Below are 27,526 nucleotides of genomic sequence, written 5' to 3' on the forward strand. Positions count from 1 at the left end.
TCATACATTCCAAACAGTTTATAGGCCACTGGGAGGTTAGCGGTGGTGGGTGGTGCTTCACTGATCCACTTATCATATCAGTTATGGTAGAAGGTGGTTTGTGGCAATGTGACTATTCCAGGCAGCTTCAGCAGAAGGGTCTGAGGAAGAACAGGTGGTACTTAGAGTTCTGGTGTTGTAAATTTAGAGACTGGGACCAACAGTCTTTGATAGATTCAGGTAGGAAATTTATCAAATTCCTCCCAGAATAGATTATTATAGTCTTATACTGTAGGTATTGACCACCATTGTAGGATAGAGAGAATGCTGAGTTACATGTATCTTTTCCTGTTATGTAAGACATTGAGTACAGAGATGCTTAAATATTTCATTGATAATCTTGATTACACTGATTCCCAGCATATTTGACATATATCCATATATCACAATCATTCTCCATGTTATCAGATATTAATGCAAAGTTAGATTTGAGGAGCTACATTGAAGACATATTATCATTTGTAACAAATGAGTCTTTAAGAAAAGGAAATCATAAGCACACAAAATATTTAAATATAACTGAGAATTAATACCTTGAACCTACACACTTTACCCAAAGGAAAGTTTATTTACCAAAGTCATGCCGGTGGTCAAACTACTATAAGCATAGTAACAATATTAGCAGAATACAGTCATTTTACGAGCCTAGGAATGAAGGCACTCTCATCTCGTGAGGTGGTCTCTATGGGAGATGGCTAAGAGTTGATAACCTTGAACCTGAGTGGTCAGTGAACTGCATTGTCCTTGAGTGGGCAGTTACCCCTTGACTTACTAGGGGTCCTTCCCTGTCCTTGCTTGTATGTATATATGTGTGTATGTGTGTGTGTGTGCATGCTTCATTTTTGAGGGGAGGCGATAAACATTGAATTAGAAGACCCAAGTTCTATTCTTGATTCTGCTGTGACCTAGGGTAACTCATTTAACTCCTATATGCCTTACAGCTCTAAGTGAAAGCACTTTAGTTTTCAAAGTGCTATAAAATGCAAGGTGGTATTGTAACTCCTGGGAATTAATTCTAGTAACTCCTGGGAATTAATTGGCTCCTGAATAAAAGTAAATTTTGTTGGAATAATTTTGATCCCCTCCACCTCAAAAAGTAGGTAATTCTTCATGGCGCCAAAAGAATAAAGCTCCTGGGAAGCTAAGTTTTGTCAGCTTTTAATAATGTTGAAGCACCACTATACTAACCTTATTTCTATCTCTTTTTAATGCTGCCTCTTAGTATACGTTCCATTCAGCATTCAATTAGCATGCCTGCTATGAGGTAAAGTATATTTTTATGAAATGTAGTTGGTCTTATGCTTTATTTTTCTTTAATTAGATGTTTAACTTGAACTGTTCTGAATCAGGGAACTAGAATTCCCCTTGAAACAAGCTGTGTGTTTAACACTCTATCAGTTTTCAGCTACACGTCCTCTAATGTTGGGATGGGTGCAAGAGATCCGTTAAATGTTTTGATTTTGTTTTTTAAAAGTTATTTCTATTTTATTTTGTAAAACCTTTGTTTCCTGTCTGAAATCTGTTTACTTCACAAAGTGAGCACTGCTTGTTAACAAACCTTCTCTTGTCCTGCCACCTCCGTCTGCATTTGCTTTACTTACACTCTCCGTTTCTACATCCTTCCCATTTTCACTTCCCTTGTCCCACTGTGACATTTGAAGCCAACTATGATTTAATTCTAGTATCTGCTTTCATTAGCACTTGCAAGTGATATTACCTCACCTAACCTCTCTAGAGAGGTAGAGGATTTTTAACAATCTGTGCTTGGCTTAAACTTCAGTGTCCATCAAAATCACTTGGAATGCTTGTGAAACCCCTGCTTGCTGGGCCCCACCTCTACAGCCTCTGATCCTGTAGAGTTGGGGTGGGACCTGAAAATTGGCATTGTGCATGACTTCCCGATAGCTGCAGCAGCAGCTGGTCTGGGGCCCACACTTTGAGAGCTGTTGGCTTAACTGTCCTGCCATCACCACCGTGGGAAGGAAGAAACCCCTTTTCCCTTCTTTGCATTTTTCATCTTGGTAGTAGGAAGGATATTCAAGGTCAGTTGGATAGGATAACAGCATTGGAAACCCTCTGTCCAAAGCGCCTTTGTGAGAGACAAAGGCGCTGTGATCCTCCTTAATTAATATGGATAGATGTGAATGTAACATGGATGAATGAATGTCCTGTGGGCTCAGTGTGCTCTCCTCATCCTTTGGGACAGCGTTGTGAAGTAGGCAAAGCCGTTTCTATGCTTCTCCCCCTTTTTGGTCCCTGCTTTCCCTGTCTATTATGCTGCTCCCTGATACTGAACCTCATAAGCTTGTCCCACTTGGGTGATGTGTGTTCATGTAGAAATTCTGCCAGGGAAGATGTGAATCAAAATGGGGATTTTAGAGCATAGTACCTTAACCAAAATTAAACGGATCTAATGGTGGCATTTTCTTGTACCATGACAAGTTGGTTGGGGAAGTGACAGAATTGCTATTTTACCTGGCTTCATTCCCTCTCCTCACACACGTACTTGACCATATCTATATTACTTATGTCTGAGACTGGCCCTATTCATGGAATTAAATGCATACTCTCAAAAAGATGAGATCAGAAATCGAGAATCTTACATTATAAATACTTGTATGTACCTGCACATCTATGATACAGATAATTGTATCTGTTCTTTTGCCGATAAGGAATAATGTTGAAGAGGAATATAATCAATGGTATTTTCAAACTAGTTGGATTTTTTTTTCAGTATTTGTATTTACTATTTGTTTTTCTTTTCTCTCCATAGAAACTCCCCAACTTTTAAATCATTTGAAGAAAAGGTCGAAAACTTAAAGGCAAGTAGAGAGATGAACAGGGTCTTTTTGATACATTACCTGGTGTCTTAATTAACTTTGGTACGGGAAAATCATTGACATTAATATTTCTTTCTAAAAATATCTAAAGAATGTAAAGAACTTTACTCCTTATGTTACTAGTGGACATTTAAGGTGTTATGTACTCAGTATCTTTTTAGTGTATGCTGTAGCATGGCAGCATGCCACTACTGAAAGGAAATGGACAATTTACAACGCAATGGCACGTTAGAAATTTGTGCTGCTTTTTGCTTTATTCATTTCAAGTACCTTTGTAGGTGGACAAAATTTAATATAACTTTCTTGTCAACAATTAACAAGAATATAGGAAGCACAAGAAAGAAAACAAAAAATTGGTCCTACCACTCAGACAGTGATATATGTATGTACTGTTACGCTGTTATGCTTTAAAAAAAGAAGTAGCCATACATCATAATCATTTTCCTGTATCAGTTAGTATTCTCTTTCAATGTTATGTGCAATGGCTGCTTGTATATTACTTTTTTTTTTTTTTTTTTTGAGAGGGAGTCTCGCTCTGTTACCCAGGCTGGAGTGCAGTGATGTGATTTCGGCTCACTGCAACCTCCACCTCCTGGGTTCAAGCGATTTTCCTGCCTCAGCCTCCTGAGTAGCTGGGACCACAGGCGCCGGCCGCCACACCAGGCTAATTTTTTGTATTTTTAGTAGAGACGGGGTTTCACTGTGTTAGCCAGGATGGTCTCGATCTCCTGACATTGTGATCCACCCACCTCGGCCTCCCAAAGTGCTGGAATTACAGGCGTGAGCCACCGTGCCTGGCCTATATTACCTTATAATGGATATTATTTGTTCAGTCCTCAGTTGTTGGACATTTTTATTATTATAATGATGCCATGACGATCATTTATAATTTACTGTTTTTATTTTTTGATTTCTTTGATTTCAGTGGAGGTGAACATTTGCCTATAATAATGAGCTTTATTGATTTGTAAATTATATTATCTTTGAGATTATATTCAAAGCTATGAAATCATCAACTCTTAGGATCACAAGCAACCTCAAAAGTTGTCTAGTTCCCATCTACTCCTCGACCCTCTCTACAGAGTTTGTATAAAACCCGTATTTTCATTACTTCCTAACTCTGATAATTATACGGAATATATTTTAAGGATTAAAACTAGTATCTTAAGTGTTTTTATATCAGTCAGTTTAAAAACTAATATTCATTTAGTCTTTGAGAACTTTGAGTCATGAAATGCATCTTTAAAAGCAGGGTACATTTATTGAAATAAAACACTCTACAGTCATCTGGATCTTTTTTTAAATTTTTTTATTGTACTTTAAGTTCTGGGATACATGTGCAGAATGTGCAGGTTTGATACATAGGTATACACATGCCATGGTGGTTTGCTGCACCCATCAACCCATCATCTACATTAGGTATTTCTCCTAATGCTATCACCCCCCTACCACCCCACCCCCTCAGATCGTTTTTTTCTTGTACATACAAACATTAGTACACACCTTTTCTGTTTGTATGCAGACATATGAATGTTTTTTCAGAAGAGAAGTTACACTGTACACCCACAGTCCTACAACTTATTCATTCAGCCCTCACTAGCAGGATGCTTTGTGAGCCATAAATGCAGGGACCTGTTCTTTTTGGTCACTGATACTTCTCAAAGGCTTAGAACAGTTCTTGGCATGTCGCTCAATATGCATCTGATGAGTAAAAATATATGTAAGAGTCATTCTTCTATGTCATTTCAAGAGACCTGCTTTATTTTTCTTAGTGCCAAATCATATATTTGAAAGCAAACTGTAGTTGCAGGAAGTCAAGGATTACTAAAAATCAGTTCTCAATATTGTTAGGACTGTTATAGCCTCTCCTTGAAATCTGCCCCAAGTGTTAATTTTTGAAATGGCAAATTTGAAAACCAGGAATCTTATGTGTTTTTGACATTGGACATGAGGAGAAACTTCCAGGTCATTCACTATATACTCTCCTGAATATATTTAGATTCTATAAATTGTAATGAAATCTGCTTTAAAATATGACTAGGCACCATTCAGATTAAAAAATGTAATTTAAAAACATACAGTGTGTTGGCTGGACGCAGTGGCTCACACCTGTAATTCCAGCACTTTGTGAGGCCAAGGCAGGCAGATCACTTGAGTCCAGGAATTTGAGACCAGCCTGGGAAACATGGCAAAACCCTGTCTCTGCCAAAAACGATAGAAAAATTAGCTGATGTGGTGGCATACGCCTGTAGTCCCACCTATTTGGGAGGCTGAGGTAGGAAGATCATTTGAGCCTGGGAGGCAGAGGTTGCAGTGAGCTGTCATTATGCCACTGCACTCCAGCCTGGGTGACAGAGCCAGACCCTGTCTCAAAAAAAAAAAAAAAAAAAAAAAGCATAGTGTATTAAACAGATATCCTAAGTATCCCAAGGAAGCTATAAAATTATATGCTGGGGATATACTTTTGTTAAATTACATTTATATTTAATTAAACATGAGGTCCATTTAGATTTTGGGCTGATTCATTCATCTGTGATTACTGAGCATTTGCCATGTGCCAGGCAATGAGTATTAGGCACCAGAGTTACCACAGTGAGCAAGAGAGACATGGACTCCTTCTGCAAGATGTCTAGACAATTAAATGGCCAATGAAACTAAAGTGAGGTAAGGGTTCTGACATGAAAAGTTGAGGGTGCGATGAGGACAAATAGCAGAAAGTTCACCTGGCTTGGTGGAAGGGAAGGTCAGAGAAGACCTCTTAGAGGGTTCAGTAATGTAAATAGAGGATTTTAGGTTGAAGGGAATGTTTGAAGTTTGGGAGCCCTTTTGAGGACCACCAAGAACTTCACTGTGCTGTAGGATATCGAGCAGGAGGTGAAGCTAGAGAGATGGATAGGCCACATTGCAGAGTTTGAACTTGGGGCAATGGGAAGCCATTGAAGGGTTTTAAACAACCCAAGTGGTGCATTCTTCTGTGAATGTTAGAAAGATCACTGGCTGCCCTGCACATCAAAGGGGAGAACAATTGGAGACAGGCAGATTAGTTGGAAGGATGGAGTTGTACTTCAAGCCAAAGATGATGAAGAGTGGAGAGTGAACTAAGTTAGTGCAGTGGGACCAAGTCTAGAGCTATTTAGAAGTGAGAAATGACAGGAAAAAAAAAAGATTGATTGGATGTAGACCAAGTTGGATAAGAATCAAGGACAACTCCAGGTGTCAGGCTGGGGCAGCTAGGTAGGTGCTACTGCAATATAAAGTCTTAAAAAAGAATAGAGAAGGGGCTAGTTGTCGGGGGAAGGAGTTCAGTTTTAGACATGTTAAACTGCAAGGAGATTTGATGAACACACATTATTCACATTTCCCAAACAATTTTGGATGGCAGACCAAAAAGAATGAGAGTGAAAATAAGGGGTCTCTGACCACTCAATTAAGATTGAGCTAAGAGCAAGGTCAAGTTCAAACCCACTATGAGCTTCTTGCATCCATGGTTACGGACTGTTGTCTTAATGTTAGCTGTCCTATTGGACAGTGTAACAGTGAGAGAGCATATACAGATTAGCATTGAAAAGGATGAAGTGACGTGTAAGGGTTTTGAAAAAGTATTATACAAATGCAAGGCAGATATATTGAAATAAATGCTTATTGGCAAAATTTCAGGCCAGATAGATTGTAGTAGTGCTTCACAAACTATAGTGTGCACATGAACGACTCAGGGATCTTGTTCAAGTGTTGATTTCAATTCTGTAGCTAGAGTTGGGTGGGGTAGAAAGGGTATCTGAGACCCTGCATTTCTAATAAGCTCCGAGGTAATGTTGACTCTGTGGTCTTTGAACCACACTTTAAGTAGTAAAGAGTTAGAAAGCTTATACTGTAACTGAGAAAAAGAAAATAAATATTTCTTTCCCATGTTGTATTCAGTATTTCTTGACTGAGTGTAGCTAAGTGAGCAATTCGGTGCAATACAAAATGTTACGCAAGTGTAAAGACAGGTCACTAGGTACTTTAGAATAGTAGGCCTTACAAAGTTCTCTAGACATACTTCCCCGTGAAGAACAAGGAGCAGGGGGAAAAGAGGAGGGGTAGAGTTTACCAATCTGAATATTTCAGCAAGGGAGAATGCATGAGTTTTACTATAAAACCACACTGAACATTACAACAATACTAAATTCCATACATATATAATAATCACTGAGCTATAAGGTTTCTGATGTATTTGTTCTTGAAAGTAAATTAGAGTTACTTTATGCAGAATCAGCTAGTTTTATGTTTCATAATGTCTTTCCCTTTTTTGAACTTTTTTTTAAAGTCTAAAGTAGGGGGAACCAAGCCTGCTGGTGGTGATTTTGGAGAAGTCTTGAATTCGGCTGCAAATGCTAGTGCCACCACCACGGAGCCTCTTCCAGAACAGACACAGGAGAGCCTGTGAGATTCCTACCTTTGTTCTGCTACCCACTGCCAGATGCTGCAAGCGAGGTCCAAGCACATCTTGTCAACATGCATTGCCATGAATTTCTACCAGATGTGCTTTTATTTAGCTTTACATATTCCTTTGACCAAATAGTTTGTGGGTTAAACAAATGAAAATATCTTCAACTCTATTCCTGGGAAACACCCTTTAGTGTACATTTATGTTCCTTTATTTAGGAAATACTGTTATAAAAACACCTATAGTACCTGGGGACATTCACTAGAATGATCTAAGAAGCTACAGATTGTCATAGTTGTTTTCCTACTTTACAAAATTGCTCCAGATCTGGAATGCCAGTTTGACCTTTGTCTTTATTTCCTTTTTTTCCCCCTCTCTGAATCTCTGTATATTTGATTCTTAACTAAAATTGTTCTCTTAAATAATCTGAATCCTGGTAATTAAAAGTTTGGGTATATTTTCTTTACCTCCAAGGGAAGAACTACCAGCTACAAAAAATATTTTGGAATAAGCACTGTTTTGGGAAGACACCAGACTGAAGTAAACAGCTGTGCATCCAATTTATTATAGTTTTGTAAGTAACAATATGTAATCAAACTTCCAGGTGACTTGAGTGGAACCTCCTACATCCTTATTTATCACCGTTTATGACAGTAAACATTTCAGTGTATTGTTTATTATACCACTTATATCAACTTATTTTTCACCAGGTTAAAATTTTAATTTCTACAAAATAACATTCTGAATCAAGCATACTGTATGATCAGTAGGCTGAACTATGAACACTGTCATCAATGTTCAGTTCAAAAGCCTGAAAGTTTAGATCTAGAAGCTTGTGAAAATGATAATATCAATCACATTAGGGGAACCATCGTTGTCTTCATTTAATCCATTTAGCACTATTTAAAATAAGCACACCAAGTTATATGACTAATATAACTTGAAAATTTTTTATACTGAGGGGTTGGTGATAACTCTTGAGGATGTAATGCATTAATAAAAATCAACTCATCATTTTCTACTTGTTTTCAATGTGTTGGAAATTGTAAAATGATACTGTAGAACCTGTCCCCTAATTTGAAAACTGAGTGTCAGGGCTGAGTGAACCAAAGTCTCTAGACATATTTGCATAAAGGCCAAGGTATTCTAATAACTACTTACTGAACACTACCACCTTTTCCTTATACTGTATATGTTTATGGCCTACAATGTTGTATTTGTTATTTATTAAGTTGTGATTGTTTTATTGTTTATGCCAAATGTTAATTGCCAAGCTTGGAGCGATCTAAAGCATTTTTTAAAAGCATGGCTAGATTTACTTCAGTATAAATTATCTTATGAAAACCAAATTTTAAAAGCCACAAGTGTTGTTATAAAATAACATGCTGCCATTCTTGATTGCTAGAGCTTTTGTTAGTACTTTGGATGCAATTAAAACTATGTGCTATCACATGTGAAAAGCTTAATAAATTCTGTCTATCAGTAGTATAGGTCTCAATATTTATTATGAGACCAGTGGTCTGGAAACAGCTTGTTGTATTACAGAATCAACTGGAGTCTATACTAAAAAAAAAAAAAAAAAAAAGTTTTTTTTTTTTTTTTTTTTTAACCATCCTTAAATTATTGCTTAATGGTATCATATTAACATATACTAAATAAGGGCTTTAAGGAACAGGCTGTTGAAGCATTGTCTCAGAGGAGTGGATCTGCAGAAGTTTGTCTTTCTATAGAAATATTGTGCTTACTCAACATAACTGTTAAATTATTTTTTCTACCAGCTAGTCTGCTTTTTAAAATTCAAACATATTCTTTTGATCACATTGTTTCTTGAGCATCCAGCCCTGCTACTAACTTTTCAACAAGGCAAAATGGAGTAAAGTGGCAATTTCTTTAGTTGAGTGAAATACCCTCAAGTCTCTTTTCTGTCCAAAAAGGGAAAAGTGATAGAAATCGGGGTGGGAAGTGGGGTGAGTGGATGAAGGTGGGTATTGGGGATGGCTGTGAAAGAAAATGTTGGAGAATCACTTTTCTGGGCATCTACCTATACTTAATCTAAAAAACAAAAAATTAATCTACTGTAAAGTACTCTGCCCCTTAAAGGAAGTATTAAGAGGATGGATTTAGAAAAAAACATGAATTTAGAAATATTCAAAATCGTTTTTGTGGCAGATTCAATATTATGAATTCACAGATATTTAAGGAATGAGAAACAGCAATTAGTAGAAATGCCAGAAAGAGTTCCTGGTTCCTCTTGTGTTTGACACTAAAAAAATAGCAAGAGTGTGAAATCTCAGATACTTATGAAATCTCACAGATGTAAGGACTCAAGTGTAGAAGAAAATATCCCCCTCTTAAAAAAAGAAATGTCAATTTATGGAGTTTGTGGGAAATAGAGCAAGAATTCTTATGCTTATGAGAGCCAAGTAATCAGTGGAAGAGAGTAGAGCTCAAAACTGGATTATCACCTTAGCAACTTAGAATAACTTGAAATAGAAAAAAACACATTTAATTTGGACTGTTTCTGGATCTGTTAAGATATACAGTCTATTTTTTGTATAGTATTGGAAAATAAAAATTCTATAATTTGGGTATGGGTTCTTTTGTATACATTACCTGCCCATTGAGGAAAGGGGCAAGTCCATTATGCAACTTCTCTCCAAACCCTTCATGTTCTGGATATGATACTTAAAGAGCCATGAGCAGCTACATTCTGGTTATCAGAAGGCATTTATTAAATGACTGCTTGCTGCATATGTGCCCAAAGAGATATCTTTAGTAAACATAGTAATTAGTAGAAATGCCAGAAAGAGTTCCTGGTTCCTCTTGTGTTTGACACTAAGAAAATAACAAGAGTGAGATCCTACATAAGGTCATTTGTCAGAATGATGTTTTTGTTTGTTTAGAGTTGGCTGACCTCCAACTCCTGGGGTCAAGGAATCCTCCTGCCTTAGCTTCCCAAATAGCTAGGACTATAGGCATGCACCCAGCCATGTGTTTTCTTGATAGCTCTTAAAGCCCAGATGAAAAAAAAATCACATTTTTGCCCATAGTGAAGAAACATTTGGCCATTGGTTGGTCCTTATTTTCAGGAACTGTCCTGTTTTCATTGGATTAGAGAGACCCTGTGTGGGCCACAGTTAATATAAACCATTATCACTTTTAAGTAAACCCGCACACCTCAAATTTCATAATTTCCTTATTGTTCTGACTCAAAATGAACCAAGGGGCTTTTCACTTTTCGTTTGTAAGTTCTCAGAGGGTAGGGTCTGCATGTGCTATCACCTGGTGGGATTTTGTACTTAAATAAATGCTATCTGGCAACTGAAATTCTTGCCAGCTCTCATGTAATTTTGATGTTATTTACTGAGGTTGGTTGGTAGTTTGATTATTTTATTTATTTGGTGGTTTTTCTATCATATAGAAAAGACCAAATACAGTTTTGTTTGAATATTTGTAAATGGATGTGATCTTTCACTTTACCACTCTCCAGCATGCTTTAAAGTTTCTCCTTGGGTTCTAGAATTCTCTGTTCTTATTTTCCATTTTGACTATTTTTCAGTATTAGAATTCTTCCAGCTCCTAAATGCTATTGTCTATCTGTTGTCATCTTGTACACGATCCCCTTAATGATCTTATCCATTTCTATGGGTGAAATGACTATTTTTAGAGTGATACTAATAGCTTCCCAACCTGTATCTCCAGACATGTTGATGGTGGTGGCCCTCCTTGAGGAGCTGCTGTGAGGATACCAGCTGCAGCAAGGGAAGCATGGCTGGGGGCTGCATGCTCCGCAGAGCTGGCAGGGGCTGGCAGTAGGTGATCCCAGCAGGAGCCCTGCCTTACCATGTTGGCAGGGCAGGAGCTTGTGCTCCTGGGTGCAGCTGCAGCTGCCCAGCCACAGCTCCAGATCCAGGCATCCCTGTGCTTTTGGGGGCCTGGGAAGTCCCCTGCCCCTGCAGGCCTGGAAGTGCCTGCTCTGGTTTGGAGCAAAGTTGTGGCTGAGCTTGGGTGCTGTCACAACCTGGCTAGGTGTGTGCATCCTCAGGGTGGCACTGACATGCCAGGTCCCTGCTACCTCGGCCCCCTCCTGACTTTGGGCGCCAAAGAGCATGGGAGGGTGGCCAGGGGGCTGAGGGTGGCTTGGTGTGGACAGCCTGGGTGCTATGGATGGCATATTGATGATGGCAGGAGGCAGGTTCCTAGGTGGGAAGGGGTGGGTCCCTGTTGAAACCCCACCTTCAAGCCAAGGACAGCCTGAAGCCTGGGGGCCAGGCTGCCAGTTTTAGGTAGAGCCCACAACCCAGACCGAGAACTCTATTAATGCATTTTGGCCAATTGGATGGTGCTTTTTCCAGGCCCACTCTTCCTCCATACCTGCTGAACAGTGGGAGCGAAAGGAGCTGTAACATGTTCCTGGCTGGCTTGCCAAGCTGTAGGTGGTGACATGCTCCCAGACTGCAGAAGAGAAGAGTGGTGACCCTTCTGGGGACCCAGACCTTGGGATTCCCCGAGCTAGAGAATGCTATAACATTATAGCCTTCTTGCCTTTCACCGGCACCAGACAGCTGCCCCACATGACAGGAGGCAGCAGCAGAGCCAGGCCAACTGAGGAGCCATGGGCTGGAATGGGGTGGTGGGACTGAAAGAGCTGTAACATAAACAAACTGAAATAACCCCCCCTTCCCCCACCATCAGTCACCACACTGCAGGCAACAAGAGCGGGAGCCCATACCTCGCGGCTCCTCAAGCCAGGGCTGTGACATGCTCTAACACCCTCTTTGGGACTCGGAGGTTCCTGGCAACTCCGAGCTTTTGGGTTTTACCACGTTTCCCTTGCCCAGACACTGGTGCCTGCAGCAGAAGCTGGTTGTGGTCCATCTGGTCCAGCTGCAGCCTTGCACAGAGCCGGTGCCTGTAGCTGCTTACCCTGCTGTAGCAGCCAGTGTGCCTGGCTAGGTGCAGTGGCTGGAACCTGCACTCACTTGGTCACACACCCCTCACCAGCCCATGCCTGGCTTGCCCTTGGCAGGTATGGGATCCGGGCCAGCAGCACAAGATGAACGCAGCCTGCCAGGCAGAGTGGGCAGAATAAGCCCAGCAGACACGAGCAAAACTCCAGCAGAGGTGCTGCAGGCCATGGAAGTTTCCAGCTGGCGAAGCGACATCCTAAGAACCCTGTGACACTATCCTTCTAGGTTTGCACACATGGTTGAGGCATGAATTTCTAATAAACTCATGGTCACCTCCACCTAGCCATCAATAGCTACTATTCATTAAGTGCCCAGGCATTTTACACTCATCACCTTTAACTATTTTACTTTCAGGCTGTTTTGATGGCAATGTCACCATTTTGGATAGATAATGTTCCTGCCTCAGCTTCCTGAGCAGCTGACCAAAGCCAGCCTAGCTAGCTTTAAAGCAAGGAGTGGTTAGAGCAGGATCAGAATCCTTAAGATGCCATATGTCAAAATTTTGTATTTTCAGTACAGACGGGGTTTCACCATGCTGACCAGGCTGATCTTGAATTCCTGATCTCCGGTCATCTGCCCTCCTTTGCCTCCCAAAATGCAGGGATTACAGGTGTGAGCCACCATGCCCAGCGTGTGTTAGAGACTTGAGTTTTGCACTTTTCGCCCATGCTGGAGTGTGGTGGCAGGAACATAGCTCACTGCAGCCTCAAACTCCTGGGCTCAAGTGATCCTCCTCTATCAGCCTCCCTAGTAGCTGGGACTACAGGCATGCACCACTGCCCCAGGCTAATTTTTCTATTTTTTGGTAGAGACCGGTTCTTGCTATGGCCTAGGCTGGTCTCGGACTCCTAACCTCAAGCAGTCCTCCCTCCTCAGCTTCACAAAGTGCTGGGATTACAAGTGTGAGCCACCCTGCCCAGTCAGACTGAGGGTTCTTGAAGGCTACTGGCCATGCTTTTTACAATTTACCACACTCTCTCTGAAAAAAAGTGGAAGTAGCACCATCCGTAGAAAATAATTCTAAACTGTTTTAGGCAAGAGTCCATTAACAGTCTTGGGAGATAAACAGTTTTAAGTGCCAAGAGGGAGAACTCACCTGGAGAATTTATTGTAGGCCCCTTAATGAATTTGTAAGGACTACCATATAGATAGCTAGTAATAATTTTATGTGATTCATACAATTGTGCACCATTCTGAGATCAGTGTACTTCGTGTTCTTACGCTATCTATACCATTAGCATCAGAAAAGCTTAAAATCCATAGTCAAGGCATTCTTAAAATAGGGTCTGTGATCATAAAAATAAGTACTTGCAAATGAACTGGAAAGGTGTGTGCCACCAAAATAAAACTAACTGTGGATTAAACTGCTGGGTCAAAGATAGACGGACAGCTAATTAATGAACACTTCCTCAAGAATGATGTTAGGCTCAGTTTTGAACAGGGTGCGTAAATTTTGGGAATTAACACTGCGGGAGAAAAGGGAAAAAATCCAGTGAGGATGGGGGGCCTATGGTGGTGCAATACTTAGGGATATTCCAAAACTTCTGAACTCCTAAGTTAGATAACAGGTATCTGGAGGTGTCAAAACGTTTCAGGAAAACTACTGTTTTCGTAGCGTGAGTGGACCGGCCGCAGAAGTGGCAAAGGACAAACTTGGATGCAGGGTTTTGCAAATGTTGAGTGAGCCCTAATCTGTGACCGGTGCTAGGGACCCTACAGCAAAGTTCCTCCTTTCAAAGTTTAAAAAGTTGGGAGTAGACACTAAATATTAAATATTTAATATTAATATGTGCATATTAGAAAGTGCTACATGGTACTAAGAAAAACACAGGTGCCAGAGAGTCTGCATTTGGGCTTCCACTTCTAAATAGGGTAATCAAGGAGACCCTCATATTTGAGTGAAGACCCCAAACTCGAGTGCTGGCGGCCATGTAGGGGGGACCGCCGGGCGGGAGAACGAAGGTCACGTTAGCCGAATTTACAGCACAATGTGGACCAACGGATGCCCAGGAAGGCGAAATTCCTGAAACTTAAACGTACTTCTAACGCAAAACTTACCGGGCCCCTTTCCAACTGTTTAGCCCACCAATTTTAGCTCAAGTCTTTCCCGCTCCACGCCACTCCCAGATGAAAGGCAGGCCCCACCCCGTTGGCCTTCAGGGCTCTATGGCCGGTGGGCGGACCTCTTATCGCTCCGCCCCATGACCCGCGCGATTGCGGCGGGGAGGTCAAAGGTCAGAGGTAAAGAAGTCATGGCGGCGCTGTGTCGGACCCGTGCTGTGGCAGCCGAGAGCCATTTTCTGCGAGTGTTTCTCTTCTCCAGGCCTTTTCGGGGCGTAGGCACTGAGGGTGGATCCGACAGTGGGAGTTCCACTGCCACGGAGCCTAAGACGCGCCTAGGCGGTTTCGCGAGCGCGTTGGAGCGGCAGTCGGAGCTTCTGCAGAAGGTGGAGCCCAGGCGGGTAAGAGGGAGTCGCGGGAACTACGCCAACGACGCGGTGGGCGAGGCCTGGAGTAGGGGCGGAGCCTGGCGTAGGAAGCGGAGCCGAGGGCAAAGGCCCGGTTTTCCGGAGTTGCGGTGGATTGTGGCTCAGTCCTCGGCCCCTAGAATCCGTGCTTGGTGTTTTACTTCCTTTCGTTGTCCTTTTGTGTGGCATTTGCGTACTAGACCGGGTTCTGTCCACACTGCGCGTGTTTTGCTGGGGTTGAATGCTGGTGGGAGGGTAACCAGCGGGGAGCCCTGCTAGGTAGGCGATCTAGGGCGATTTCTGGGACGCTGAGGAGAATGGGACTCACACGGAGAGGCTGTGCTCTGCTGGGTCTTGTTCTAAACAGTACCTCTAGCATGGAGCTTGCTGTCTGGATAAACATCTGTTAATTTAATGACTGGGTGATGAATCACTTTCTGAACTTGGGCAAGTGATTGAACTTGTCAGCGCTTCACCTCTCTTTTGTAAATGTCTTCTTTTTTAAAAAAGTAAAATCTCCATTTGTCTCAGCCAGTACTTTTGTAAAATACCATAAAGTTATAGATAAATGAAATGGAAGAAATAAAATTACAAGCCTAAGTTTTTAATAATTAAACTCAGCAGACATGAAATTGGATTATGTACAAATAAACCCAATTTCTGTATTTTTCTTCCTGGGAAGTAGTACCAAACAGTTTACAAGACTGGCAGTGTCCTGGGTTATAGGGTCATTTTAGTAGCAATTACTGATGTCAAAATTTTTCTGAAATCCAAGGACTAGAAGAAGCCTGGTATATTAGTTTATTTTTTTCTGTTGTAACAAATTACTACAAATTGAGTGGCATAAAACACCAGAAATGTGGTGTTCTTAGGGCTGTGAGAAGTCAGATGGGGTCGCACTGATCTAAAATCAAGGTGTTGGTGATGTTGTGTCCTTTTCTGTAGTTTCTGGGCGAATCTCTTCCTTGCCTGTTAACGTCTCCTCTACCTCTGTCTTCTACTTTTTTGTTTTTTGGGTTGTTTTGTTGGTTTTTGAGACAGGGTCTCGCTCTGTCACCTACGCTGGAGTGTGGTGTCATGATCTCAGCTCACCGAAGACTAAACCCCCTGGGCTCAAGTGATCCTCCTGCTTCATAGCTGGGACTACAGGTGTGCACCACCACTCCCGGCTAATTTTTGCATTTTTTTTTTTTTTTGTAGGGATGGGGTTTTGCCATGTTGCCCAGGCTGGTCTTGAATTCCTGGGCTCAAGTGATCCTCCTTCCTTGGCCTCCCAAAGTGCTGGGATTACAGACATGAGCCACCTGGCCTGGCGCCCCCCCTCTTCTCCGCCCGCCATCTTCTACTTTTGAGATCACTGTGATTAGGTTGGCCTCCCCAGATAATCCAAAGTAATCTATTTTAAGATCAGCTGATTAGCAATCTTAATTCACCTGCAAAGTTAATTCTCCTTTGCCACGGAAGGTAACATATTCACAAATTCTAGAGATTAGGATGTGGATGTCTTTGTAGGAGGAGGGGGCATTATTCTTTCTACCATAGATGGAAAAGTCATAAAATACTAGCAGAATAGCGATGACTGACCTGAAGCCACCTAAGGGATGGATTTTAGATCTATCCTTAAGGTAAGGCCATAAGAGTTAAGTGCAGTAAGGTTGAAAACAAAGTTAAGTGCTCCCTTCCAAATATTTGTATAGGAAAGGAATTTTTCTATTTCTTACCTAACATTTCTCACTCACACTTCACTCCCATTCACACCACATTCTAAGCCCCTTCGGAAACCCCCATAAAATAATTCTTAATTGCTGAGTTAATTGTGGTAAGAGTGAAAATTGTAGCATCACATGTGTAGTCAGTTAAGTGTTTGATACTCAAAATGTAATGTTTGTTTAATGAAGGAAACAACCAAGGTGTTTTAGAGTCCCCAGAATTCCTATTCCTTTTCCTTTCCTTTCCTTTCTAAGGCAGTTCAGTTTTTCCAGGAGGAGGCTGGGGTGTTTCCTGGCAGTCCCAGCACATCCGTTAGATTTTTCTCAGTCCAGCTCAGGCTCAGCAAGATCCCTGCGTGGTTGTTCTCCGTTTAACACAGTTTAGAAAACATAATTCTGCTAGATAATGGGTAAAGGTGTTTGGTTTTGATGTACAGTTCACCAGTTTCTTATTCACAAGTCTTTGACATCTTGATTTAATGGAAATAAAATTCCCCGGGGAGGAGGATATCAGGAGGCTGTGTTGTAGTCTCCATTCAGCACGTTCCTAGCTTTGAAGCATTTCAAGTTACATGGACCCCTTTACTGCTTCTTTGTTGTTGTTGTTTTCTGAGACGGAGTCTCGCTCTGTCTCCCAGGCTGGAGTGCAGTGGTGCGATCTTGGCTCACTGCAAGCTCTGCCTCCCAGGTTCATGCCATTTACCTGCCTCAGCCTCCCGAGTAGCTGGGACTACAGGCGCCTGCCACTACACCCGGCTAATTTTTTTTTTTTTTTCGTGTTTTTAGTAGAGACGGGGTTTCACCTTATTCGCCAGGATGGTCTCGATCTCCTGACCTTGTGATCCACCTGCCTTGGCCTCCCAAAGTGCTGAGATTACAGGCGTGAGCTGCCGCGCCTGGCCTACTGCTTCTTAATTGATACCACTGACTTCAGTTGCCCTCTTGTTCAGGTCATTACACACACCGTGGACCAAAGTTATCTTCCTAAAGTTGGGCTCTATTGCTCTCCTTGAGAATCTTCTAAATCTCCATTCACACTGCCTGCAAGATTAAATATACAATGGTACATCTCTCTACTATGGCTTTAGAGGCCTACCGCCATTCAAGACCCTGCTTAGGCTCAGTTCAGGCTGCCAGGTTCTGCCATCTTTCAACTGAGTGACTTTGGGCAACTTACTTAGCCTATCTACGTTTGCTGTCTTACCTCAAAGTGGAGATAATGCTCCAACTGGAGTTACTGGGAAGTTTATGTGAAATAATACATTTAACGTGCTTTCAGTACGTTGACTGGTACAGAGTAAGCTTTATTCAGTGCATTTTAGCTTTTATGTGGCCCCAGCCATTTCTTCTCCAGCCTTCTGCCTTCCTGAGAATAGTTTCACAGAGGTGTTTCCACAGTTGCACAGTTCTTTGAAGTCCCATTGTTTTCTTAAACAATAATAAACTTTGATTTATCAAACCATGTAGATTCATCTCTTGTAACAGATGTACTGCTCTGGTGGGGGATGTTGATAGTGGGGGAAGCTATGCGTGTGTCAGCACAGGAGGGGTATGGGGATGTGTCTATACTGTACTCTCAATTTTCCTGTAAACCTAAAGTGCTCTAAAAAAATAAATTTTTTTGTTAGTGAATGAATATAAAATGCTATTTAAAAACATAAGGCGGTATATGCTCTAACTAGAGGTTGAGCTGTGTCATTCAAGGAGAAAATAAAATCAAGTTTTTTTCGTGGCAAAAAGCCCAAAGCCAAACAAAAATATAAACACCAGAAAACAACCATGCACATGCCATTCTATTTAATCCCAAATGTAAGGACATTCGTCATCACTAATATGTTAACTTGTGGTGCCAAAGTAACACGCGACACATCAGAATAAAATTTTTCCTAAGTTTTCCCAGTAGAATATGTTTCAGGAGGTCAGATACCTTGTCTTTCTTATTCTGTTGTATTCCCAGTGCCTAGCACAGTCCTTGACCCATAGTGGGCATTCGGTAAATATTTGCCAAATGTGTGAATGAATGAATAGTACATGTAGTGCACATTTGAACTTCAGTTACACCTGGCCTGTCTTTGAATTGTAATATGTGTGACTGTTCACAAACAATTGTACAAGAATAGTATAGCCTTGAGCATGTCAGTTGAATGTGCCTATCCAGAATAATTGAGTAAAAATAATTTTAAGAGTAGTAAGAAATTGAAAATACCTCATTAGTTTTAGTTTTAGTGTTTATTGGAAGTTTTCAATGTTTTTCTAACATATTTATGGTAAGGAATTTGAGGAGTTGTTGGGTGTTGATAGGAATTCAACTTGTGAAAAAACTAACTTTACCTCTTTTGAAGTTACTGGACCTATTTAATTGAAGAGTTTCCTGAGATTACAAGATGAATAAATGCCAATTGTGTATTCAGGATTTTTGAAAAATATTGTTTACAAATTTTATAAAAGTAATATTTGGTTACTTTAGAAAGAAATTTTAAATAGCCCTGAAAGTTATTTTAGAATTATTTAGAAAGAAATTTTAAATAGCCCTGAAGGTTATTATGTGAAATGTAAAAGTCCCTTTTTCTTACTTTCTCAAGGCTGGAGAGTGTATTTTTTACGCCTAGCTACAGAGTTTTATATTACACACATATAAGTATAAGCTAAGTATTACTATATATTTAAAAACATTAATTGGTTCATAGTATGAATACCGTTTTAAACTATATTACAGTTAAAGAGTGTAAATTCTGCAGTGACGCAATCTTGGTTTAAATCCTGGTTCCTTTACCATTTACTAGCTGTGTTGCCTTGGAAAATTACTTAGTATCTGTATATCTCCTTTTCCCCCTATGTCATGAGATTTTTATGAGATTAAATGAATTCATTATTTAAAACACTTAACACAAGTGCCTGATACTTAATAAGCACTTAGTATGTTTTAGTTGCTGCTGCTGAAAATTGCAGTTTTTACCTAAGTAAGACTATTTTTCCTTATCATTACATAATATTTGCTTGGTACTCCATGGTGTGGATGTAGCATAATTTATTTAAGCAGGAAAGCCTTCATTATTGAACTTTTAGGTTGTTTCTGTTTGTTTTTGTTTTCTGACACGGTGTTACAGTGAACATTTGCATTTTTTGCATACTTATGAGAGTGTATTTGTAGGCTATATGTTGGGTAAAAGTGTACACACAATTTGAGTTATAGCCTGTTTGTACTGAACTCCCACTTACAGTACATGACAATGTCTGTTTCCTCAGCCCCTTATCTACACATGGGGTGTAATAGGTGGATTTTCTTGATATTCGACAATTAAAATACAGAAATTGGGAACTGGGATTATCATCCTTCATTCCTGATTTCAGTTTTTGATTTTTATCATTATAACTTCATGTTGACAATTTTTGACTTTATAATAAGTGCTGTCAATTTGAACTCATAAAATGCACTTAAAATAACAAAATACTACATTTGCACTGTATATATTGGGATTGTATGTAAGATTTCATTTGTAAAATGGTTTCTGCTTAAAATATTCTTTTTGAAGTTGAATTTTGCAGTTCTCTAAACAAATCATTATTTCTGTACCCTTTATCCTGGAATTAGCTTCCCTGTCTGCAAATTCTGTTGTAAAAATCTCCTCTCTTAGACCTTTGTGATCTCACCAAACAGATGAAACTGTTTTTGAATGTTCTGGAGTTTTGTGTTTTACTACCTTTATGGTATACCCACAGCTCTCATTATAGTAAAGTGATTTCCAAACCTGTTTTGTCCTGTTTTCTAGCTGTAGTTCCTGAAGAACAGGGGCCATTTTCAGTCCACCCTCTTGATCCTTTGCATAATGCTTTATACTTAAGTAGGGATCGAATGTATATTTGCTGATTTAAGTTGGAATGAAATTTAAACAGTTTGATGGCTGAATAATTACAAATGAAAAATAACATCTCAGATGGCCTATTATTAGACTTAAAAATATGTATATGATGAAAGTCCAAGTTGTACCTATTGATTTAGTTCTTATAGTCGTTAAAAGTGTAGACTTACTTATATGTGGACCTCAGAAATAAGTGACGTTCAGTAAGAGCCCATGCACATTATCCTTACAGAGAACTTTCCCCTGCAGCCAGGAATGTAATAAAGGGCAATGCATCATGAAGTTCTTATCCTATTGCACACTGAGGTTACTAGTTAAAGGGAACCAAAGTTAAATGGCATTAAGTGTAATGCCACTGTCTGTATGGAGGTTGTAGGTTCCGTACTCATCCCATGCTCACTTACCTACTTTTCTTTTACTTTGCTTCATTAGCTTTAATATTGGTTTATGCATCTTTCCCTTCAACTAATTTTGTTTTGTTTTTAGAGTAGCAACCAGATCTTTTTTTTTTTTTTTTCAGACAGGGTCTTGCTCTGTTGCTGAGGCTAGGGTACAGTGGTGCAAACTTGGCGCACTGCAACCTCTTTCCCCCGGCTCAGGTGATTCTCCCACCTCAGCCTCCTGAGAAGCTGGAACCATAGGTGTGCATCACCATGCCTGGCTGATTTTTGTTTTTTGTTGTAGAGATGGGGTTTTGCCATATTGTCCAGGCTCCTGTCACACTTCTGGGTGCAAGCAATTTGTCTGCCCTTGCCTCCCAAAATGCTGGCATTACAGGTGTGAGCTACCACACCCGGCCGTCCCATTCATTTTTATAACCATTTAAGTCAGGTACCATTTTCCCTCCATTTTTAAAACCTTAATCCTTCTTATGTCACTTAGACAATATAAATTTGTAGAATCTGTTGAGGCCATTGGGAGCTGTGCTATGGCATATAACTCATCTCATAGCCACAAGGTGGCAATAGTTGAGCAAAGAATTGGTTTTTCTGCTTTGTGACTCTTACTCCTTCTTAGCAGTAGAGGGTGGCATGCCACTTTTCAGAACGTTGGAAAAAATGTTTTTCAGAGAGTTTTGGGGCCGCACAGTAAAAATTTTACTCAAATTTTGAATTTATTTAAAATACTGATGTTACATGACAGTTTATAGTTTTACCTTATTTTAGCAATATACTAGATTTCATGCAAATATTTTTAAATGTAATTTTTTACTTTTTTGTGAATATTTTTATTAGTATTTTTTATTTCAGAATACTGGAATATTCCAGAAGACAGAATATTTAAAATCAGATGTCCAATCCTTTCAGAATACTGGAAAAATGAAAATATATAGATTTAAGCCGGGCGCGGTGGCTCAAGCCTGTAATCCCAGCACTTTGGGAGGCCGAGACGGGTGGATCACGAGGTCAGGAGATCGAGACCATCTGGCTAACATGGTGAAACCCCGTCTCTACTAAAAAAGACAAAAAACTAGCCGGGTGAGGTGGCGGGCGCCTGTAGTCCCAGCTACTCGGGAGGCTGAGGCAGGAGAATGGCGGGAACCCGGGAGGCGGAGCTTGCAGTGAGCTGAGATCTGGCCACAGCACTCCAGCCTGGGTGACAGAGCGAGACTCCGTCTCAAAAAAAAAAAAAAAAGAAAATATATAGATTTAAAGGGCTTATTTCAATATAATGGGGAAATTAATTTATTTTTCGTATAATTTTTAAGTCCACTAAATTCGTATACTGTCATAGTAAAATTATATAGTTTTACTTAACCCTTTGTTTTCTTACCAGTTTTACTGACAACTTTAAAAATTATACCAGTGTTTTAAAAACTATTTGATATGTAAAGGAATGATAGAAAATGTTTCTGGTTTTAACTGTGGTGCCAACCTGTTTTTACATTATAGAATTCTAGGAGAATTACCTCTGAGTAATAAAAATCTTTTGAAATGTTGTATGTCTCACATTTTTGAAGCATGTTTAGAGGAAATGACCAGTTAATATAAAAACAAAGAAATAGTGAAGAAGTAGATAGAATTATCTGGGGAAAGTAGGTTTTTGTTAACACCTGTAACATGCTTATAAGCAGTACTATACATTTCCTAAAAGAAAAGATGTATATGTTCTGTATGTATTTTGTTTTTGTGTGGTCATATGATCTGATCATACCCAATTGGACTCATGACTTCCCAAGCCAACCTTAGTTTTTTCACTATTTGGAGATCGTAACTCTCATTTTTACTCAGAAATTTCACTTCCATCTTTTAATGTGTCTAAGTTTGCTGCTAAGGCTGCTCTTAAATTGTTCTCTTTTGATCACATTAATTTTTATAACCTGATTATGGCCCTTAAGTTTTTATCTGTTGGCATTAAATAACAGGAAATAAGAGCAATTAAGCACATTCAAGTGGAGCCTGGTTTGTTGGGATTTGGGAATACAACTAAATAGTCTTGATTCTGTTTGGGTTTTGCCTACCTTTTTAAAGCTTTGGGGATTCCATTGTTGACAACTGCCAGGAAATGAATGGTGGACTCAGTCTAGGAGTTGGCAACTGAACAAGCTGCCTGACCTCTGGCCAGCTACCCAAATTGAGATGATTGGGTTCTCTCAAGGGAGATAAATGCACACTGAGAACTGGGTGTCACTGGGACACAGAGTATTTATCCCAAAGAAATGAAATGTTCATAGCAGCTTTATTTGTAATAGCCCAAAACTGAAAGCAGCCTGGATGTCCTTCAACCGTTGAGTGGTTAAACAAACTGTGGTATATCCTTACCGTGGAATACTACTTAGCAGTAAAAAGTAATGAGTGATTGATACACAAAATAATTTGAATGACTCAAGGGAATTATGCTGAGTGAAAAAAAAAAGCCAGTCCCAAAAAGTTACATATGGTATGATTTTATTTATATGACATTTTTGAAATGACAGAATTATAGAGATGGAGAACAGATCAGTGCTTACTAAGAGGTAGAAAGGAGGGAGGTAGAAGGGATATGTGGAGTTACAAAAGGACAACATAAGGAATCCTTGTGGTGATGGACTTGTTCTGCATTTTGACTGTGATGGCCAGTACAGAACCTTTACATATAATAAAATCGCATTGATGATTACATATACACCTGGTGAAATCTGAATATTGGTGGATTGTGTCAATGTCAATTTCCTAGTTGTGATATCATACTGTAGTCTTCTAAAATGTTACCATTGGGAGCACTGGATAAGGGTACAGGGGCTCTTTCTGTATTCTTGGTTACAACTGCATGTGAATCTACAGTGATTTTTAAATAGAAAGCTAATTTTTTTTAAAGGGAGCATTTCACTGGTCTGTTGGGCCCAGCACTGGTGAGACCACTGAATTCCATAAACATGAGACGATTATCCCACATTATTTCCTGTAAGGTAATTTTTTGTTGTTAGAAGTAATGCAGTGTAGAATACCAGAAAAATCCAAGAATAGTTAGAAGTAAAGTTCCACATGCGTATGTGCATACCTTAGCCTTTAGTTAGACAACTTCTGTCTTACTAGAAATCTTAAAAGCATCCCTTGGTCCCAGTCTATGCATCTGTCAGCATCTGGCTCACAGCTCTACTCAGAAAATGAGAGACTGACTATCCAGTCTCCTTTTGTAACTATTTGTCCCTATCTAGCATAATGATTCTCCTGCTCCCACGATATACTACTATTACAGAGATTTCTAAACTTTTTTGATCATGTCCCTTCATTAATAAATTTTTGAGCACATGTTCCAGTATTTACTTAAAAAATACATTTGTGACTGGGTGTAGTGGCTCACCCCTGTAATCCCAGCACTTTGGGAGGCCGCGGTGGGTGAATCATGAGGTCAAGAGATCAAGACCATCCTGACTAACATGGTGAAACCCTGTCTCTACTAAAAATACAAAAATTAGCCAGGCATGGTGGCTTACGCCTGTAATCCCAGCTACTTGGGAGGCTGAGGTAGGAGAATCGCTTGAACCCAGGAGGTGGAGGTTGCAGTGAGCCAAGATTGCGCCACTGAACTCCAGTCTGGTGACAGAGTGAGACCCCATCTCAAAAAAATAAAGAAGTATGTGTGCATGTGTGTACTTATATATATATATATATAAAATATATATATGTACTGTAGTTTTCTTTATTATGTACATTTTAAAGCATTCACACATAAATATATTTTGAGGGTGAAGTAAAAAAAAAAAAAAAAGAAATTCCAGTGTTTTCTTCTTTTGTCCTATGGGTTATAAGAGAGATTACTATTCTTTCTTGCAACCTGACCTTTTTCCTTCAGGCCTGGTCTGTAAATATGTATCGTTGGAACATATTTGGACACAGGAAAAAAAAATTTCCTGTGTCTTTTTATGAACAATCTCCCCTTTAACCTTCTCTACAAGTACTTCTTGCGTGCTTTCTTGGTTTCCCTTGATAACACTGCTTCCCTTCTGGTCTTCCCTAGTATAGATTGCAATGGGTCTCAAGACTAGGAGAAGAAAATGACTCATCTTGGTTCTCATTTCTCAGTACCATTTCATACTACTGTTCTATCAGAAATACTTTTAAAAGGCTCCTTGATAGAAATCTTTTCGATTCTTTCAATTTTTCAACAGCATCTGGCTCACAGCTTTTCTCTTTTCTTCACACTTACCATCTTCATTGACCAGCGTTTATATTTGTAAACCAAAAATAAAATTCTAAAGCCCCTCAGCCATTTGAATGGACCCTCCTGTCAGCCAAGGGCATTCCAAAGTTAACCTGAAAAACTAGTTCAGGCCATGATGGGAAGGGGGAGCCAGACATGCCTCATTATACCTCCCTCTTTTAAGAATTAGTGATAGAAATGACTCTTTAGTAAGAAAATTTCCAATCTGTTTTTTCTGAAGCCTGCTACCTGGAGGCTTCATCTGCATGATAAAACCATGGTCTCCACAATGGCTTATGGTCACCCAGACATTCCTTTCTATTGATAATAACTCTTTCAACCAATTGCCAATCAGAAAATCTTTAAATCTACCTATGACCTGGAAGCCACCCTCGCAACCTGCTTCTAGTTCTCCTGCCTCTCTGGACTGAACTAGTATAACCAATGTACATCTTACATGTATTGATTGATGTCTCATGTCTCCCTAAAATGTATAAAACCAAGCTATGCCTTGCTTCCTTGGGCATGTGTCTCAGGACCTCCTGAGGCTGTGTCATGGGCGTGTCCTTAACCTTGGCAAAATAAACTTTCCAAATTGATTTAGACCTGTTTCATACTCTTGGTTTACACATTAATGACTACGAATACTTTGGCCACATAGTTTTTTGTATATTAACTTTATATTGTGTAACCTTGCTGTAATTACTTATTCCAGGAGGTATTTTTCTTGTTGATTCTTTTTGATTTTTTACATGGATCATCATGCTATCCATAATAAAGCACAGTTTTATTTCTTCCTTCCCAATTTGTATACTTTTATTTTTTCTTCTTTTCTTATTGCATTAGCTAGGACTTCTAGTACAATGTTGAAAAGCAGTGATGAGAGGGGACATCCTTGCCTTCTTCCTGTGCTTAGTAGGAAAAGTTTCAAGTTTCTTACCATTACATATGTAGGTTTTTTGTAGATACTCTTTATGAAGTTGAAGCTTTCCTCTAGTTTTCTGAGAGTTACTATTATGAATGGGTATTGGATTTTGTCAAATGCTTTTCCATTTGACAAAATGAAATATGACCATGTGATTTTTCTTCTTTAGCCAATTGATGTGATGGATTACATTTTTTTCCTATTTTTAATTTTTGTGGGTACATAGTAGGTGTACATACTTAGGGGGCACACGAGATACTTTGATACAGGCATTATAACATGTAATAATCACATCATAGTAAATAGAGTATCCATTCCCTCAAGCATTTATTCCTTGTGTTACAATCAAATTGTACTCTTTTAGTTATTTTTAAATATACAATTAAATAATTATTGCTTATCACCCTGTTGTGCTCGCAAACACTAGGTCTTATTCTTTCTAACTACTTTTTGTACCCATTAACCATCCCCACCCCCTTGTATACTGTAAGTATACTATAGCACATATAAGGGAGTGGGGATGGTTAATAGGTACAAATCCCCAGTACTCTTCCCAGCCTCTGGGTAACCGTCCTTCTACTCTCTGTCTCCATGAATTCAATTGTTTTAATTTTTAACTCACACGAATAAGAACATGTGAAGTTTGTCTGTCTGTGCCTGGCTTATTTCATGTAACGTAATGACCTCTGGTTCTATCCATGTTGTTACAAGGGACTTTTTTTCTTGTTTGGGACTGAATGGTAGTGCTGCATTGTGTATATGTGCCACATTTTCTTTATCCATTCATCTGTTGTTGGGCACTTAGGTTGTTTTCAAATTTTGGCTGTTGTGAACAGTGCTACTGCAAACATGGGAAGTGTCTCTTCAGTATACTGATTTCCTTTCTTTAGGGTATAAAACCAGCAGTGGGATTGCTGGATCACATGGTGGCTCTATTTTTAGTTTTGTTTTTTGTTTTTTGTGGAACCTCCAAACTGTTCTTCAGAGTGGTTGTACTAATTTACATTCCCACTGACAATATATGATGGTTCCCTTTTCTCCACATCCTCGTCAGCATTATTACTGCTGGTCTTTTGGATAAAAGCCATTTTTAACTGGGGTGAGATGATATCTCATTGTAGGTTTGATTTACATTTCTCTGATGATCAGTGATGTTGAGCACTTTTTCATATGCCTGTTTGCCATTTGTATGTCTTCTTTTGAGAAATGTCCATTCAGATTATTTGCCTTTTTTTTTTTTTTTTTTTTTTTTTTGAGACGGAGTCTTGCTCTGTCTCCCAGGCTGGAGTGCAGTAGCGCGATCTCGGCTCACTGCAGGCTCCGCCTCCCGGGTTCTCACCATTCTCCCGCCTCAGCCTCCCCAGTAGCTGGGACTACAGGCGCCTGCCACCATTCCCGGCTAATTTTGTTTTTGTATTTTTAGTAGAGATGGGATTTCACCATGTTAGCCAGGATGGTCTTGATCTCCTGACCTCATGATCCGCCCGCCTTGGCCTCCCAAAGTGGTGGGATTATAGGTGTGAGATTATTGGCCTATTTTAAAGTTGGATTATTGGAATTTTTTTCCTATAGAGTTGTTTGAGCTCCATATATATCCTGGTTATTAATCCTTTGTCTACATTTTGATTTTTGAATGTTAAACCTGGCATAAATCTCAGTCAGTTGT

The 27,526-nt window shown here is 39.7% G+C and overlaps 2 protein-coding genes across 6 annotated transcripts in view; both read left to right on the forward strand.

Annotated features, from left to right (window-relative positions):
* The window catches only part of TPD52 (tumor protein D52), a 136,542-nt gene extending 127,752 nt beyond the window's left edge, over positions 1 to 8,790 (forward strand). For 4 of the 5 annotated variants that reach the window (XM_050802239.1, XM_050802238.1, XM_050802241.1 and 1 more), the window contains 3 exons: positions 1,262 to 1,303; positions 2,813 to 2,861; positions 7,186 to 8,790. In XM_050802239.1, the coding sequence (XP_050658196.1) occupies positions 1,262 to 1,303; positions 2,813 to 2,861; positions 7,186 to 7,305 (211 nt within the window). In that variant the 3' untranslated portion in view covers positions 7,306 to 8,790. The remainder of the gene's footprint in view (positions 1 to 1,261; positions 1,304 to 2,812; positions 2,862 to 7,185) is intronic. The other variant, XM_050802242.1, reaches the window with a different exon arrangement.
* A 5,678-nt stretch (positions 8,791 to 14,468) lies between these two features.
* Positions 14,469 to 27,526, forward strand: part of MRPS28 (mitochondrial ribosomal protein S28) — a 100,852-nt gene continuing 87,794 nt past the window's right edge. Inside the window, exon 1 of the mRNA XM_050802243.1 lies at positions 14,469 to 14,737. Coding sequence (XP_050658200.1) covers positions 14,477 to 14,737 — 261 coding nt within the window. The 5' untranslated portion in view covers positions 14,469 to 14,476. The remainder of the gene's footprint in view (positions 14,738 to 27,526) is intronic.

Source organism: Macaca thibetana, chromosome 8, assembly GCF_024542745.1.
Source record: "Macaca thibetana thibetana isolate TM-01 chromosome 8, ASM2454274v1, whole genome shotgun sequence".
In the NCBI taxonomy this organism is placed as follows: domain Eukaryota; kingdom Metazoa; phylum Chordata; class Mammalia; order Primates; family Cercopithecidae; genus Macaca; species Macaca thibetana.